Source organism: Centropristis striata, chromosome 10 (assembly GCF_030273125.1).
Source record: "Centropristis striata isolate RG_2023a ecotype Rhode Island chromosome 10, C.striata_1.0, whole genome shotgun sequence".
In the NCBI taxonomy this organism is placed as follows: Eukaryota; Metazoa; Chordata; class Actinopteri; order Perciformes; family Serranidae; genus Centropristis; species Centropristis striata.
The window spans coordinates 10,954,904-10,970,409 of NC_081526.1; the positions used below are offsets into that span (position 1 = coordinate 10,954,904).

A 15,506-nucleotide genomic window follows, 5' to 3' on the forward strand; every position below is an offset into this window, starting at 1 on the left:
AATCCAGACAACAACCAGTTATTAAAGTGCACATGAAATATGTCTTTTATAAACCTATTTGTTTGGGCATTATTCACATTTAGTTCAGCTTTATATGCAGAGATCTAATCAGCTTTTTGATGTTTGCTTTTTTTGGCTCAGACGGCTTGTAATAACACCAAAAAGTGCTGAGTCAGAGTCGGGCGGGGGTTTATAGGGAATTGACTGAAAACGTCCCATCTTGAGGACCCACAGGTTTTTGGAGATTAAAACTGGCATTTTACTGCCGGCTTGGGATGTGGTAAAAGCTGATGGTGACTGTACATGTTTTACTGTTCCCACAGATCACTGACAAGAGTGGCCGTAAAGCAGGAAATGAGAAAAGAAATTGAGGAGAACCAAAAGGTGCGATATAATAAGCAGAGTTTCCACATGATAGTGCAGGAGGTTTTCTTTGATAACATCCTCAGCCACTGCACATTTTATGTTAGACAATGAGTTTCTAATCTATACCTAAAATAAATCCCATAACAACATGAAATGTGACGTTTTATTTTCTCTCCCTTTATCCCTTCTACTTAGTGCTGAAGTCTCTGTGCGCATCTTTTCTCGTCAAAAGATCGGACATTAAATGTATAATCGCTCATTTAGGGGTTTTGGCATTCACCTAACACTTTAAGCTTGTTCTTTCAGCGTCTCAGTGAGACCATTGGTGTTCACCCAGGAGACGGGGAGCTGTTCATCAATGGACTGCACATTGATCTGGACATTCACAACCCTTTCAGGTAGGAACCCAGCAGGAGGGAGCAGTCGTCTGCCTGTGCTCTCCCCAGGAAGCCTCAGACCTATGCTTTTTCTCAGTAATCCTGTTCCAACAAGATCAGAGTTTAGTGCACTGCAAAACCACTGCCTCACAGGTAATATGTATGAAAAAGTAACCTGTGATTTTGTATTAAAAGCATTTTAGACATCCTCAGAGGCGAGGCCAGGGTCTTGGAGGGGCTTCATAACCTAGGCATAAAAGGAGAACATCAGGGCAAGCTGCTGAGGTTACCTGTGAATGCTGTGGATGACAGCTATGCCTTGGATATCAGACATCCAGCTATAATGGTGAGTCCTTTCCAAAAGCTCTATTCTTCTGGCCCAGATCAACACTGCAGGTGTTTTTCTTCTTTGTGTACCAGGGTTTCAGTCATCACACAATTGCAACAGTCTCGGGCCTGCCAGAAACTTTAGGTATGAATTGGGAATTCAGCCAAGAAAAGCTATCAAATTAAAAACTTTTTTATTTTGGCCCCTCTGGCCATTTTAATATTCTAGGTACTGTAAAAATGCCAAAGAATGAAGAATTTAAGCCTTTCCATACCCAACCAAGAGGTCTGTCATTTCAGCTTGCATCTCTCCATCTAGATATGCAGTCTGTGCTGTGTGTGTGTGTGTGTGTGTGTGTGTGTGTGTGTGTGTGTGTCTCAAAGAGAGACACACTGAGGGAAAGAGAGTATTAGAGATATAATGATGTCGTGCCAACGAGGCAAATGTCTGCACTGTGGGGAGGCATGTACCAGAAGTTACAGAGAGAAAGACCACTGTTAGTGCCAGATTGGCCAGCAATGGTGGATCATTTAGCAACTATGATTATGGTCATTTATCATAAAATCCACATATAATAGCTCAATAATGGTGCTTAATAGAGCTTTATAACAAGTGTACATTTTAAATGTTGTTCACATCAAAACCAGTATATTTCTGTTTACAGTACTATTCACTTTTTTTTTAAATCACCTGTTTGCTGAGCAGGATGGTTACTTAAGTTAAAGGGATGCTTCAGAATTTTTGAAGTGGGGTTGCATGAGGTAGTTATGCATAGTCAGTGTATTACCTACAGAAGATGGTGTACTGACACGGAAGCTAAGCAATGTACTGTGTACTGTTTGCGGACTCGGGCAGCAAATAAATGTATCTAATGTAGGTGATACACTATAGATAAGAATGTCATAAACAAAACCTTTAAAAAATCTGAACTATCCTTTGGAGCCGTTAACAGGAAAGAGATTATTTTTTCTAAAGTTACCTAATGTAACACTGCAATATCTTGGTGCTCTTGACACAAGCAAGAGAGGAAAGTATTTATAGGCTCCTCAAACACATTTGAGAGTCATTCACATGCTTGAATGAAACCCAACTTGGTTATAAATGTAAACTAGATGGACACTCATAGAGCGCCTGATTCTATAAAAACTGGGACAGTTTTTCAGTAGTCATACTGACATGTTGGAGGTAACAAAGCCCTCAAATAAAGCTTTTTCTGTGATATGTATACATTAAAGAAATGTAGTCAAAATATATCAATCTTTCAGTCGGAATTGTCCTTGAGTAAGGTACTTAATCTCTACTTTTTCCAGGGTTCTCTTGCTTATACTTAACTCATGAATATCATAATTTTTACACATGCCATCTTTTTGTCACACACTTTCCAGTGGATAAATGACATTGAGAATGACTCAGTGTACCGCAGCTGGCCAACGGGTGTGCAAGAGCTCCTCAGAGCCACTTTTCCCGGAGTCATCCGACAGATCCGACGCAACTTCTTCAACCTGGTGAGTCTCCTCAAGGCCAGAAATAGTGCTGGGTAGTGGTGATAAAGGGAATAGAGTTGGGAAGGTCTCCATTGTAATGCAACTGCAAAACTCTTTGCTTCTGAGTCTTTTCTGCAAGAGTAGATTAAATAGTTTCAGTCAAATTGTGGGGTGTTTGCAATCATACCGTTTCTGTCAGTCAGACACTCTGACAAAAGAGAATACTGAGTTCATTTTGAATACCTAACATTGCCTCTGATTGTCAGAACTGCCTGGGATTGGGTGTATTGTTGTATCCCAAATTCTGATTCACCCACAATTAGGGTTGCAAGATTCGGGGAATATTCAAGCGGGGAACAGTTCATAGGAATTAGAAGAAATTTACAAGAACTTATGCGAAATAAAATGGAAATATAGGGGTTATTTTTGCTCAGGCTGTATTTACCAAGTATTATGCAGATAGAAACTACCTTTTTACAATGTCATAAGCACACATAATCCATTATTTTTCAGATACATAGAATTTGAAATCTACCATGTAGTGAGTTATGTATCTTTATGAAATATCATTAAAATACAAAGTTAATATACTCCAGAAACATACTCTGCAAAGGGTTGTAATGTTACTGAATTCCTATTTAATGAGATTCTGGTAAATTATCTGTACATATGATGGAAGAACATGCTCCTGAATGCAGAGCATGGTTACAATTAGGGGTGTTACAATTCTCCAAATCCAGGATTACATTAGACTTTCCATTTTAGTGATATCATAAAAATCTCAATTTAATCTTTTTTTCACCAATTATAGCTATGTCATTCTTAGACAATCAAGTCTTGATTAACAACTGATCCTTAGTTTTCTGCCCTGACATTTCCTCAAATTCCTCTTTAAATTGAAATATGACTGGTATAAAGCTTGATATCACTGCCATATATGTATGGTATGTACTACAACATTTCCATATGGTCAAATTTTTGATTTCAACGTTTTTCTTGTGATTTTGATCATTTTTGATTTAGAATTGATATTGTGACACAGTTACAATTCAAAAGCATACTAGCCGTGACACGCATACAAATACTATTAAAATGCCAATTTTTATATTGAAATTGCAGAAAGTTCCCAAAGTTCCTGAGCTAAACCTGCCTTGGAAATGTTAAGTGTTCTTCTTCAAAACCCAATTTTGATTTATTTTCCTTAATCATTTCTTTTTTTGGTCACGGGTCTAGGGAATATCAATCAAACTGGAGTAAGATTGTCTCAAAGATACTTCAAACTTTTTTAATTTTCCTAAATCATGTATTTTATGGTGCACCCAAGGACAAATCAGTCAAACTGGTGTTGGTTATTTATTATTGGAAATAAACTTCTCAAGTTGTTTTATGATTCAGATTTAGTGATGATGCCTTTTTTCTTAGGTGCTGTTTCTGGATCCTGTACGGGAAGAAAGTGTTGAGCTGGTGAAACTAGCAGAGCTTTTCTACAAGCACAATATCCCCTTGAGGTTGGAGCTGTTATTTCTCACACCTCCACAGCTGTTTATATGGTCCACTCTTGGCATTTATAATCTTAACCAGGTAGTGAATTCTCATTTCACCTGCAAATTGAATACTTGTTTTTGCCCCCTTTCTGTAGAATTGGATTTGTGTTTGTTGTCAACACCAAAGATGAGATTGATGGCTTCTCAGATGCGGGGGTTGCATTTTACAGACTGCTGAATTACATTGCAGACGAGTACGATTTATCCCAGGCTCTGATGTCCATCGTCTCAGTAAGTATATCACATGTATAAATCTCTGTTGTTTTAACACTTCTCGAAAAATAACTTAAGCACACTCCACGCCTGCTCATATCTCTTCGTGCCTCAGAAGTCAGTTGTTTTATTGTGCTTTGTGTTCCCATGGTTTGAGACATTATTGGACTAGATGAGTCAGTGGGATTTTGCTTCTGGTATCAGCTCTTTCAAATAGAGTTGGGAATTATTGGCAGAGGCAGGGATCTGAAGACAGCGATCAAATCTGATCTGACTTGCCACTCTGTTGCAGTTGTACAACAAAGTAGATGTAGGGGAGACGCTGTCTGTTGAAACAATCTCTGCTTACCTGAAGAGAAAATTCCCTAAAGCCAGCGCTGAAAGGATTCTTGGTGAAGAATCCGAGTATGATGACAAAAGAAAGGTAAGAAAATAAAATCGTTCTCTCCTGTTTCTTTCTGTTCATTGGAAGCTAAATAATTAATTAGGAGCATCCAAGGATTCAATCCATGTTTTGTGTTTCCCAGGACGGTGCCCTCTTCTACAAGAAGAGTGGCCTGGGTGCCCTTCCATTGGCTTTATTTAATGGAGTTCCTCTGAGCCCTGATGAGATGGACCCAGAGGAGCTGGAAACCATCCTCCTGCAGCGAATAATGGACACCACCACCGCCTTCCAGAGAGCTGTTTTTATGGTACGACTCGTCTGTACAGGACTAGACTCAAACTTCATATTCCACCTGCCAGACGTATCTCTTTTTGTGCCAGGAGTAGAACCTTTAGATCAGGGGTGTCAAATTGATAATGGAAAGGGCCATGTGGCTGCAGGTTTTTCTTTCAAGCAAGCAAGAGCACACCAGATATAACAAATCAACTGAGTGAAGACAGTTCAGGTGATTGATTGAGTTGAGTCAGACATGCTCCTGTTGGTTGCAACAAAAACCTGCAGATCAGTTTGACATCCCTGCTTTAGATTAATATACATACACACATATAGGTGAATTGAAGCAAAGAAACCCAAAAGGATTGCACCATTGACACTCATCATCAATACAAATATACTAGCCTGGGGTCAATATAAGCTTGGTGTTAAAAAAATAAAAAAGCACATGAAATAATTGATTAAAACTGAGCTTTACATATTTTTTTATGATGTGAAAGTACTACAACTATGAATCCATGGAGAAATGCACACAGCCCATATTCATTAACTGCATTTAAACAAGCCACCATGACTTCTGTGAGGTTGTGATGTCAATACTTCACATGTATAGGTAGGTAGTGCCACTACAGTTTCTTTACAGTCATTCAGCAGCTGCAGAGATGACAAGAATGCTGATGCGAAAGACCCGAAAACACTGACCAATCAGAGCAGACTGGGTTTTTTTCAGGAAGGGGGGCTTAAAGAGACAGGTGCTAAAATGGAGCATTTCAGACAGGGTGAATACATTTATTTCCAGACAGACGGTGTGAAAAAAATGACGTGGTTTAAAAAAAAAAAAGGGAAAAAAAGCATTTAAACATGTTCGAGTAGAAACCCAAAAAATACAAGTGTGAACTTAAAAATGTATTTGCCCTTTAAAATATTCCTCCCTGGCCCTCCAAATTATTGCATTTGCAGACACTGTTCAGACAGCACTGTTAGCTTTTTAGTAATAGAGCATGCATAAGATCCAGTATTTCCTTATTGACTGATGCTGTCAGGGACTAACTGTCATCTGTTTTGCCTTCAGGGTCAGTTGACTGAGGGGTCAGATGTGGTGGACTATCTAATGGAGCAGGCTAATGTGGTTCCCAGGATGAACCCTCTTATTCTAAGCACTGACAGGAAGTACCTTGACTTCACTGCCAAACCAGGTGACCTGGGCTACTCATTTGAATCTATCCATAATTGATTCACTGTCTATATTACTTTCATTTTTTTTTAAACTTTTTCTTTCTTGCTTTGCAGTTTTAGATGATTGGGAGGACACAACTATGTTTTCATACTATGACTCCAGAGACAAAACAGCTGTGGTGGCTAAGAGAATGAAGTACTTCACAAACAACGGTAAGAAGCAACTAATTATTGTATGCCTTGATTTCCTAATTAACACATTCTCAGATAAATGCACACCATTTCATTGTCACTGAAAAACAATGATATGCAACAATAGAAATCACTAATTGAAGCATATCAATTCTGTGAAACAACCATTCTGCATTTACTTGTTGGAAATCTGTAAAATGAGAGGTATCCGAACAAAAATGAATCCTACACTGCTTTACTGATCTATGAAAGTGTGAAATTGACCTTTGTTAAAGCAGACAGGCTGCGCCTCCAGCAAGATAATTGCTAGGTCGGCTGACTGGCTTTGGGCCAGCAGTCTAAATGCTCGTCAGAGCTGCATTTCACTGCTCAGGCCTGGAGTGTAGCTGTCTCAGTGAGGCTGAGGAGGCTGATTGCCATCCTCCCACTGTGGACTAGCTGACCGCCTGACTGCCTGCTTTTCTGACTGACCGACTGACTGACTCATTGACTGACTGACTTGGGGGGATATAACTATGACAGGTGGTACCATTCTCCACTAATATACTGAGCTCTCAGCCAGATCCCTCAGTCTGTCACCTCTTACAAACTGAACATTTATTGTAAGAACTGAACCTAATTTTCCTCCTCACTTTCATCTGATTCTCATCAGTGCAGAAGCATGAGCTAACATTTTCAGAGGATTAGCAGCTCTTGCTAAATGCCACATAAGCAATTAGGTTGACATTGAGATAGAAAACTGCTCAACAATACGCTTTCCCCCTCCACTGGCTCTTTTATTTTATGCAGTTTGTCGTACCAATGTCAGGAAAATTGCAGCGGGCAGCAGGGTGGACTGGTCAGAATGTATTTCAACCTTCCCTATTGCAACCTTTGTTCATAGTTATTTCTTCTTTTTTTTTTTTTTTTACCTTAGATGAGGATGGGATGAGTGCTGTAACCGTATGGATAGCCGGAGATTTTGAGACGGTCTCAGGAAGAAAACTGTTGCTCAATGCCCTGAAACATGTGGTGAGTATCATTACCTTTCTGTACTGTTCACCCCTCCCCATTTTTCAATCCATCATGTACTTTCTATAAGGACTGATCCACAAATTGACACACTGTGCTGTATAAGTTGTGGTTTTTTAGTGTTGTTGATTGTTAGGTGTTAAAAGCATAAGCAAAACTGGTTTCCTGTCGTGAAATCAATCGAGAATCCCAACACCAGTTGGATTTTTTAAAATGTATTCTTGATAGTATATCACAACCCTTAAAGCAACATTATGTAGATTTTGTTTTTTTGTTATTTAATGCAATTCACTTCTATGGCTGTCACAAATATGAGCAGCTGCACACAAGCATTTGTTAGACAGCCAAACATCAAGCAAATGCAGCAACACAAGATATAGGAAGCCAGCTAATATTACTTATTAGTAAACAGCAAGAACTCAGCGTCTGTCTACAGCTTTTTATTTTGGGAAGCTCTCTAAAAGCAAGTTATTTACTCTTGTCCAATGCCTCTTTCTCTGTCACTCTCTCATTTTTCTTCTTCTTGTTTACCTGCATAATGTCCTCTTCAGCAGAGGAGCTGGAGGACATCGGAGCAAAAAACAGAAAACATTTTCTTCATAGATTATGATTCAGTTTCACCGAAATCAGTGCCATAGCTGGTGGTTTGTTAGTGCCGTAGAGCCAGTTCTCACGGCAGTTAGTATCCACCCACCAAAGTTACACAGTGCAGGAACAGGCGTTCAGGGTGCAGAGTGGGAGTGACAGGGACACTTTTCTCCCTATTACAAGTCAGTGTAGCACCATATTGATTTTAAAGCTTCAATTCCTAGTTAAAATGACAATGTAATGCTTTAAAATCTTAGAAGGAATTAATCTTTATTCAGCCATTAACATTTTCACATTGGCTTGTATTTGACACAAATCATGCTGCTGGTGTTACAAATCTATACCTCATATACAAGCAGAAGAGATAAAGCGTGTTGAGATACTCACTAATTATAAGGGCAGATTTTTATGATCTGAAACTAAGTATATTTAATTTGAAAATCATGTTTGCATTTGTGCTCTCCCAAAAATCATTAATAGAATGCCTCGGAAATAATACATTCACTGTTGGTACACTGTATTATACAGCAAGCGTGCGTTAAGCATTTGTCATTGGAAAAAATAAAGATAGAATAAGTACAATAGGAGAAACCTTCACTGTTAGTTTAAGTGATCAACACTCTCGTCTACCAGTGCTCTCTTCAGTGACACCTGCAGTCTGTGGAAATATGAGAATGTGTGATATTTGTGCGAATTATATCACTGCTGTGTGTATATGTGTGTGTGGGATGTGAATGTGTGTGTGCAAGCAGAAGGCCAGCCCTGGAGTGCGCGTGGGGGTGATAGATAACCCCGGTGGAAAGCCCAGCGAAGATAACACTGTGCTGTACAGGGCTATCTGGGCCTCTCTCCTCACCCAGAAGAATAAGGCTGCGGCAGAGTTTGTGCAAAAACTCCTGAAAGAGGAGAGCAGCCAGCTCCTCCAACAAGGGACCAAGATGAAGGACTTACTGATACAGGTAAAGGAGAGAATGCAACTCTGCCTTTTTTCGCCAGATCAGAGATAATTAGATTCCAAATATTGAATTTTTTATATATTTCAAATGGCAGCCTTTAAGATTCAGAGTTTTTTTGCTATTACATCAAAGTAAATGTGTATGTCCAACGTTTTAGGTACAGATTTGCAATATGTTGATTTACTGATTATATTGTTGCACAAGAATGGACAAAGCCTTGAATTGTCGTAATTTTTATATGACATATATACTTTTTTTCTAATTTGACTGTCTTAAAGGCAGCATTACAGTGAGTTACAGTTAGTTGGATTAGGCATTCAACTTCGTTGTTAGTGACCATAATGTGGCTGTAGCACCAGGTATTAAAAAGAGCCTAGATCAAAATATCACATGCATCAAATGTCTGTCTAGTTATCTTATTATTAATTGAAATGCTCCTGATTTAAATCAAAGTATTGTCAAATGTAGACATTTTTCAAATGCTTATGTTTAGACAATATTAAACATTTCAGAGGCTTGACAAGTAAAGCTGGTTTTGCAGAAACATCAAAAAGTATCAAAAGAAGTATTGTAGACTTACTTAGCCTTTTTTTTCCTTCTTTTTTTCAAAGTTATTCTTCTCCTAAACATATTATGGTGTTAATACATTTTGTCAGTTAAATAATTAGCAAGTAGCATAACCAAGATGACACATTCATATTGGGTTCGCTTATGTGATCTGCCTTCTGACTGCAAGAAAGGAACAGTTTCTATATTCACTATTACAAGTAGGATATGTGACGATTAGATATTTCCTACTTTCCACCAGAACGTGCTGAAATGTGTCAACACAAATAATAGATAATAATAATAGAGCTAGAGGTGTGAGCTCATTAGCAAAATACAATTTATTATATACTGTGTTAAACACTTGAATGCCTTTGAGCTGAGGGTGTGTGTAAATCTGGTGTCTTTCAAAATTTCAAATTGAATTGAATTAATTGATCAAATTGACTAGTGGGATGCCTTGACAGTTATTTAACGATATTAGGGGTGTGAGTTTAGGGATAAAATCATGAAATGTTTAATTTTATGCAACGATATGGATATATGTTGTGGTACAATTAATCTTTTTTGTTGATTTAATGAATTATTTACACTTTTTTTTAAACATCTGTTTTAGACTCAGCCAGTGTAAGACATGCAGTAAGGTACTTCATCACATTGCTGCCATAAAACAGTCTCACTCACTGATTTGCAACACTGCCTGCCATGGACTAATACAACCAGAGATATTAAAGGGATTGCTCCCTAAATAGTATGCCAAAAGCTCCAACAGCTGAAAGATTAATTTTGCTATTATTTTGTTTGCATAATATCATCCAACCCTAAAATATATGCAGGATACAGTGTGAGTGTTATTGTGTTCAATGTAAAAAATGACTTTTTTGAGGTATGATTCTTTGAATGTTTATTTGATTTTAGGTCACTGCCCTTGAATGTGTATGTAAAAGGTGCATCTAGGAAAAGTATCTGGTGGGAGATGCCATTCAACAATTGTATAATCAATAATGTTTCAGGCAGATTTGATGAGCATAATGGCAAGAACGAGGCAAACAAAGGTTGGATATAACCACTTACACAGATTTGTCTGCCACTGCTTTCTTGATTCAAGAGCACAGTTGGCTAAAATGATGATTGATGAGCCCATCTTCTCTCTTCCCCTCCTGAACATCAGCTAACAGAATAGATTTAGAGCATGCATGATGCTCCACAGCCTGCGGATGCCAAGACAAGCAGCCTACTCACTGTCAGTTCCACTTGATCTGTCACAGGGGCAAGCACAAGGCGGGCTCCACACGCTGAATCTTTAACTTAAAAGTGCTAGGGGATACCTGGTCTGCAGACCTGACGAATAGCCTAGCTCCTGCTCACCGTTCATGGTTGTGTAACCCACATGTGTTCATCCAAGCCTGACCATCACTCTGCTGCTGTAAGCAGTCCACAGCCAGGAGTGTTCTCCATGCTGTGGTGTGCAGTATCCACCCACACAGCATTACACACAAGGAAACAAATTCTCAGGCACTAATCAACAAATCAGCTGACAGGAGAGCTCCCACTGCTTCCATTAGAAAAAAGTCAGCACAGGTTACATTTGGGACCAGCCATAACAAACTGCCCTTCAATTATACCAGCCCTTAAACAATGGGGAGAGAATGGGCTGGAAATAGCAGTGGAAAGATGGGTAGGAGGTGGCTGTGTGAGTTGAGACCCAGAGTCAAGGGATATGAGTTTATTATTGGCTGCCAGACAGCCTTGCTGACTGGATTGTGCTGACATTATTGGTATTTCACCTGTTCTCCTGAGAAGAGATGTTGAAGAAACTAATAACCAGACTCCACAAACCCTCCACACTCCCACACCTAATTTGTTATGGACAAAAATGGTCGAGGCTTAATTAAGAGTTTGTTATATTAATTACAAATTGATTAATCTCATTTTCACACATGCATTTCTGACAGCTCGGTCCTCTGGCTGAAATATTTCATGTTTGAAAACTGGTAATTGTGCTGATGCAAGGCATCAATGATGCTGCGATTTATATATATTTTTTGCCTCACATACATCATTTCTTATGCCAATGCATCACTCACATTTTGTTTTGGACAGGCTGCAGAGGGAGAAAGATCCTTGAGCTAGTCTATTGGATCTTGCAGTTCAAATGTAAGCCAACAATGCAATCAATTTATCTAACATCCTAAACAAACTTTTGTTATTCTGCTCTAGGGCATGGACGGAGATGCCTTTGAGAAAAAGTTCAACACAATGGAAGTGGATTTTATTCGCAGTCAGCAGCTGTTTTGTCAAGAAGTGCTGAAACTGAGTCCTGGACAGCGGGCAGTGATCAGCAACGGCAGGGTGAGTGGAGTTCAACTCCAACACAGTTCAATTAGCATCTCCTCAATTATTTCAGCATAGGGTTGCTAATTTTATTTTATTTTCCTGAACAATAGCCGACTCGTTAACCGTTCACTAACTTTTTCGACAAAATGAGTCCCTTGCATGCAGGAAGATGTGGTTGTCATGCCTGACAAGCCGTCCAGCTGCAACGTTAACCTTGTGCAAACAACACTTGACACTAATGCCCGCCCGGGTCAAGTAAACTCTGTGTTTAGGGAATTGGAATGTCTCATGCAGTTGTCCAATCAGACAAGTGAAAAATAAATGTGTTGCTAACTGTGACTGTATCACTAAAGCACTAGCACAGTTTAGGTGAGCAGAAGCTGGCTAATGAAGCGTGGTTGCTGAAACACGCCACCTGTGACTGCACCTACTTATCACTCACAGCAACCATTCCTTTAATTATGCAGGACTTAAAGCCTTACTATAATTTAAAGGAGTAGGTTATATAAAAATTCAACCCCATGCATTTGTCATGAATGGGGAATTGGCTATAAAGACTACAAAATGTTGCTGTTGCTGTAAATATGTTTAATTCAGCTGTAAAATTAGACATTAATATGGGGACATTTTCCCAAACAAAGAAAAGTGTTAAACATGAATATTTCCAATGCTTATTCTCTCTTTCTTGCAGCCACATTTCGATTCAGTGTAATACTGTTATAGTTCCATCACATGTAGTTATTTGGTCCCGCTTAAAAAAACGAGTGCCACAGATCTTGCTATTATATAGCTTTGCAGAACAAAAAACATTTAGATTTCTTTGTTTTTATAGGATAATATTAATATTCATTGCAGATATTTAAAAAATTGAGATGGCACATTATTCCTTAATTATTTAATTTTTTTTTTTTGAAGATAATCTTTCATATGATTTTTTCGTACTTTGGTCGGCTGTAACATATGACATGAACTGGAGGCTTCAAGGTGAGTTTGTATTGAATGAGCCATCGGTTAAATGTTGTTTGATATTTTGGAGTAGGATCCACAAAGCTGCTGTACTGTGAAGGGTTTTTTTTTCCTTTTGTGTTTTCAGAGTGCTTCCTTAGCACTGTCAAATCAGCATGAATGTTTCTCAAAGGTCACAGGTGGCACAAACTGCACTGTGTGTGTGAGTGTCTGTATGTGCTGACTGTATGTGTGTACAGAGATGATGACTGATGTCTCAGCAGCAGTGATGCTGACAGCCATGGATGAAGAGGCCAGCCTCTGAGATGGCAGTAACAATTAATATCATTTTACATTCCTCTGCTGCAGCAGCAGAACTCCCAAAATAGAAAAGGAGGAAAGCACAGGCACTGTCACTGAATACCATGACTCTAAGTGGATAAAACACTGTGTTACAATCACATTACATTTAACACCCCCATGGCAAATAGTAAATAATACATGCTGAGATAAGATTAGAAAAAGTTGTGTTCTGACTGCATTATTGTCTTCGTGTTAGATCCTCGGCCCATTTGAAGAGCAGGATGAATTCACTGTGGAGGATTTCCACTTGCTGGAGAAGATAACACTGAGTGGCGCTGCAGAGAAAGTCAAAGCCAAAGTTAAACTGATGGGGATGAAGTCAAAGCAGTATGTTTGTATTTTTCTGCCTTGTTATGTGAGAGAAACGACTTCCTGCTTTAAATGTCTGTGACACATATTTGATGCATCAATTCATTAGAGAATAATGTTATTGGTATTATGTGAAATACCTTTTACCTTATATCCATTTTCTTTTTGTGCCGTAGTTTGAACGTTTCTATGAACAACTTGACCTTCTATTTTTTCTCTGAAACCATCTTAAACCTTCAATCTCCAGCTTTATCAAGTGTTCTATAATGAACAAAATATCGGTTCAGTTTCTTTAACTAATTTATGGGGCTACCTTGTTAACAGCTTCACGTCACATGATATGAACTCTGTTTGACATCTCTTCTAAAGCGTAGCATTAATAAATGATGGACTGACCCAGCTACACCTCTCTTCCCTCAGAGCCAGTGACTTAGTCATGAAAGTTGATGCCCTTCTAACTGCGGCCCCCAAAGGAGAAGTCAGGAGGGATGTCCACTTTATCAAAGACAGCTACAGGTGGGCATCGTTTTTTGCTCTGTTTACTGTCCTCCTGGCACTGCGGTCTCACAGGGAAGTGTTTACTTTCCTTTTGTTATAACGGATCTGGAATTTGCTACGCCATCATTTCAAGCAGTGCAGAAAGGCAAATCTTTTGATTTGCAGTTCTGCTGAATAAGGGTTGTATAACCTTGTGTTGCTGAATCCGCTTTGGTGTGCTGTTCTCCTCAGTGTGCTCCATCTCTCCCCGCGTGAAAATGAAGTGTTCTATGATGTTGTGGCCATCGTTGACCCCCTCACCAGGGAAGCACAGAAGATGTCCGCTCTGCTGATTGTAAGCTGCATTCTTCTCTTGTATTCTTCTCCTCTCTTCTCCATCGATTCCTTATACGGCAGGGACACTTTAAAATCACTTTCACTGAAAGGAAGGGTACAGAAACGGAAGGCTTGCCAAGGTGCAAAAGCTGGGATAGATAGTTTTTTTCTATCCTCACATGATCCCATAATCACATTTCATGCTTATATTTTTTATGCACATAGTTAATGCTGATAGAAACTGCAGCTCCCAACACCTTTAAAGAATTTGAAACATTAAAGTTGTTTAGAAAAATAGAAAATATTGCATTAAATCTGGAGTCAAAACACCTGTGCTTATTTATTTAAATGTGTAATATTTTTTTTTTTTTACAAAAGACAGCAATTCAGTCATTTTAGGCAGTTTCTCCTGGTTAGAATTCCTCCAGTGTTCAGGGAGTTTTTACTGAGAGCCGAAGGGTCCAAAACAAACACGCCCGGTGATTAAAACCGGAGAACACACTGAATAAAGCAGTTTCCTCTTAAAAATCAGTATTTCTTCGATGCTGTTGGGCATGTTGGCAGAGGGGCTGGGAGCCGAGGGGCTGCTAACATTTCAGCTTGTTTTTCCGATAACTTAAGATCCAGAAGTCCAATGACTTAAATCCTTCATCCGGTTAAAATGTTAAATATTAAATGGTAAAAACTACCAAAATCTAAAAAGTGTATTGTATCGTGAAACTGGAAAAGTCCATTTATGAGAACCTATGGGAGACCACCACCATTGACTCATGCATAAATTGGATATGTATATTGATGCCACTTACAGGTAACGGAAACTAAGCATGTCATTGATAAAAATATTTTTTTTTCTTGGTTTGAACATGTTGGAAACATTAGGGATAATGTAAGTACATACATTATATAACAATATAATAATATAAACATTTTGGTTGTTTTTAGACATTTTGATGCCGAAATATAACATATAATACTTTTAAGTTTATTTCGATTTTTTTTTTTTTTTATTGGCTTCATTTCACTGAATCCCATTAGCTGTCTGCTGCATCTTGCAGGAGGCTCGCTGTGGTGAAGAGTTTGACTTGGTTGAATATGAAAATATGACTCACCGTGCCTTCACAGACAGCCAGTCAGACAGCCACCTTCAGTAGCTGTTGTTTGCAGTGTACACTTTTCAGTAGTGTGCTGCAATATGCAATAGAAAATACACCAGCATATCAGCATCACATCTGATTTAATGGAAGGTAGCTCAATGTGCTCACAAGCACTGGCTTATAATTTTTTGACCACTGGTATAACG

The 15,506-nt window shown here is 38.8% G+C and overlaps 1 protein-coding gene across 2 annotated transcripts in view; it reads left to right on the top strand.

The window, feature by feature from the left end:
• uggt2 (UDP-glucose glycoprotein glucosyltransferase 2) overlaps positions 1 to 15,506 on the top strand; it is a 47,888-nt gene that overhangs the window by 8,473 nt on the left and 23,909 nt on the right. For both annotated transcript variants that reach the window (XM_059342618.1, XM_059342619.1), the window contains exons 11-26: positions 324 to 384; positions 673 to 764; positions 939 to 1,089; positions 2,457 to 2,576; positions 3,978 to 4,063; positions 4,195 to 4,330; positions 4,605 to 4,736; positions 4,840 to 5,004; positions 6,043 to 6,166; positions 6,261 to 6,359; positions 7,255 to 7,349; positions 8,690 to 8,896; positions 11,660 to 11,791; positions 13,281 to 13,411; positions 13,814 to 13,909; positions 14,123 to 14,225. In XM_059342618.1, coding sequence (XP_059198601.1) covers positions 324 to 384; positions 673 to 764; positions 939 to 1,089; positions 2,457 to 2,576; positions 3,978 to 4,063; positions 4,195 to 4,330; positions 4,605 to 4,736; positions 4,840 to 5,004; positions 6,043 to 6,166; positions 6,261 to 6,359; positions 7,255 to 7,349; positions 8,690 to 8,896; positions 11,660 to 11,791; positions 13,281 to 13,411; positions 13,814 to 13,909; positions 14,123 to 14,225 — 1,930 coding nt within the window. The remainder of the gene's footprint in view (positions 1 to 323; positions 385 to 672; positions 765 to 938; positions 1,090 to 2,456; positions 2,577 to 3,977; positions 4,064 to 4,194; positions 4,331 to 4,604; positions 4,737 to 4,839; positions 5,005 to 6,042; positions 6,167 to 6,260; positions 6,360 to 7,254; positions 7,350 to 8,689; positions 8,897 to 11,659; positions 11,792 to 13,280; positions 13,412 to 13,813; positions 13,910 to 14,122; positions 14,226 to 15,506) is intronic.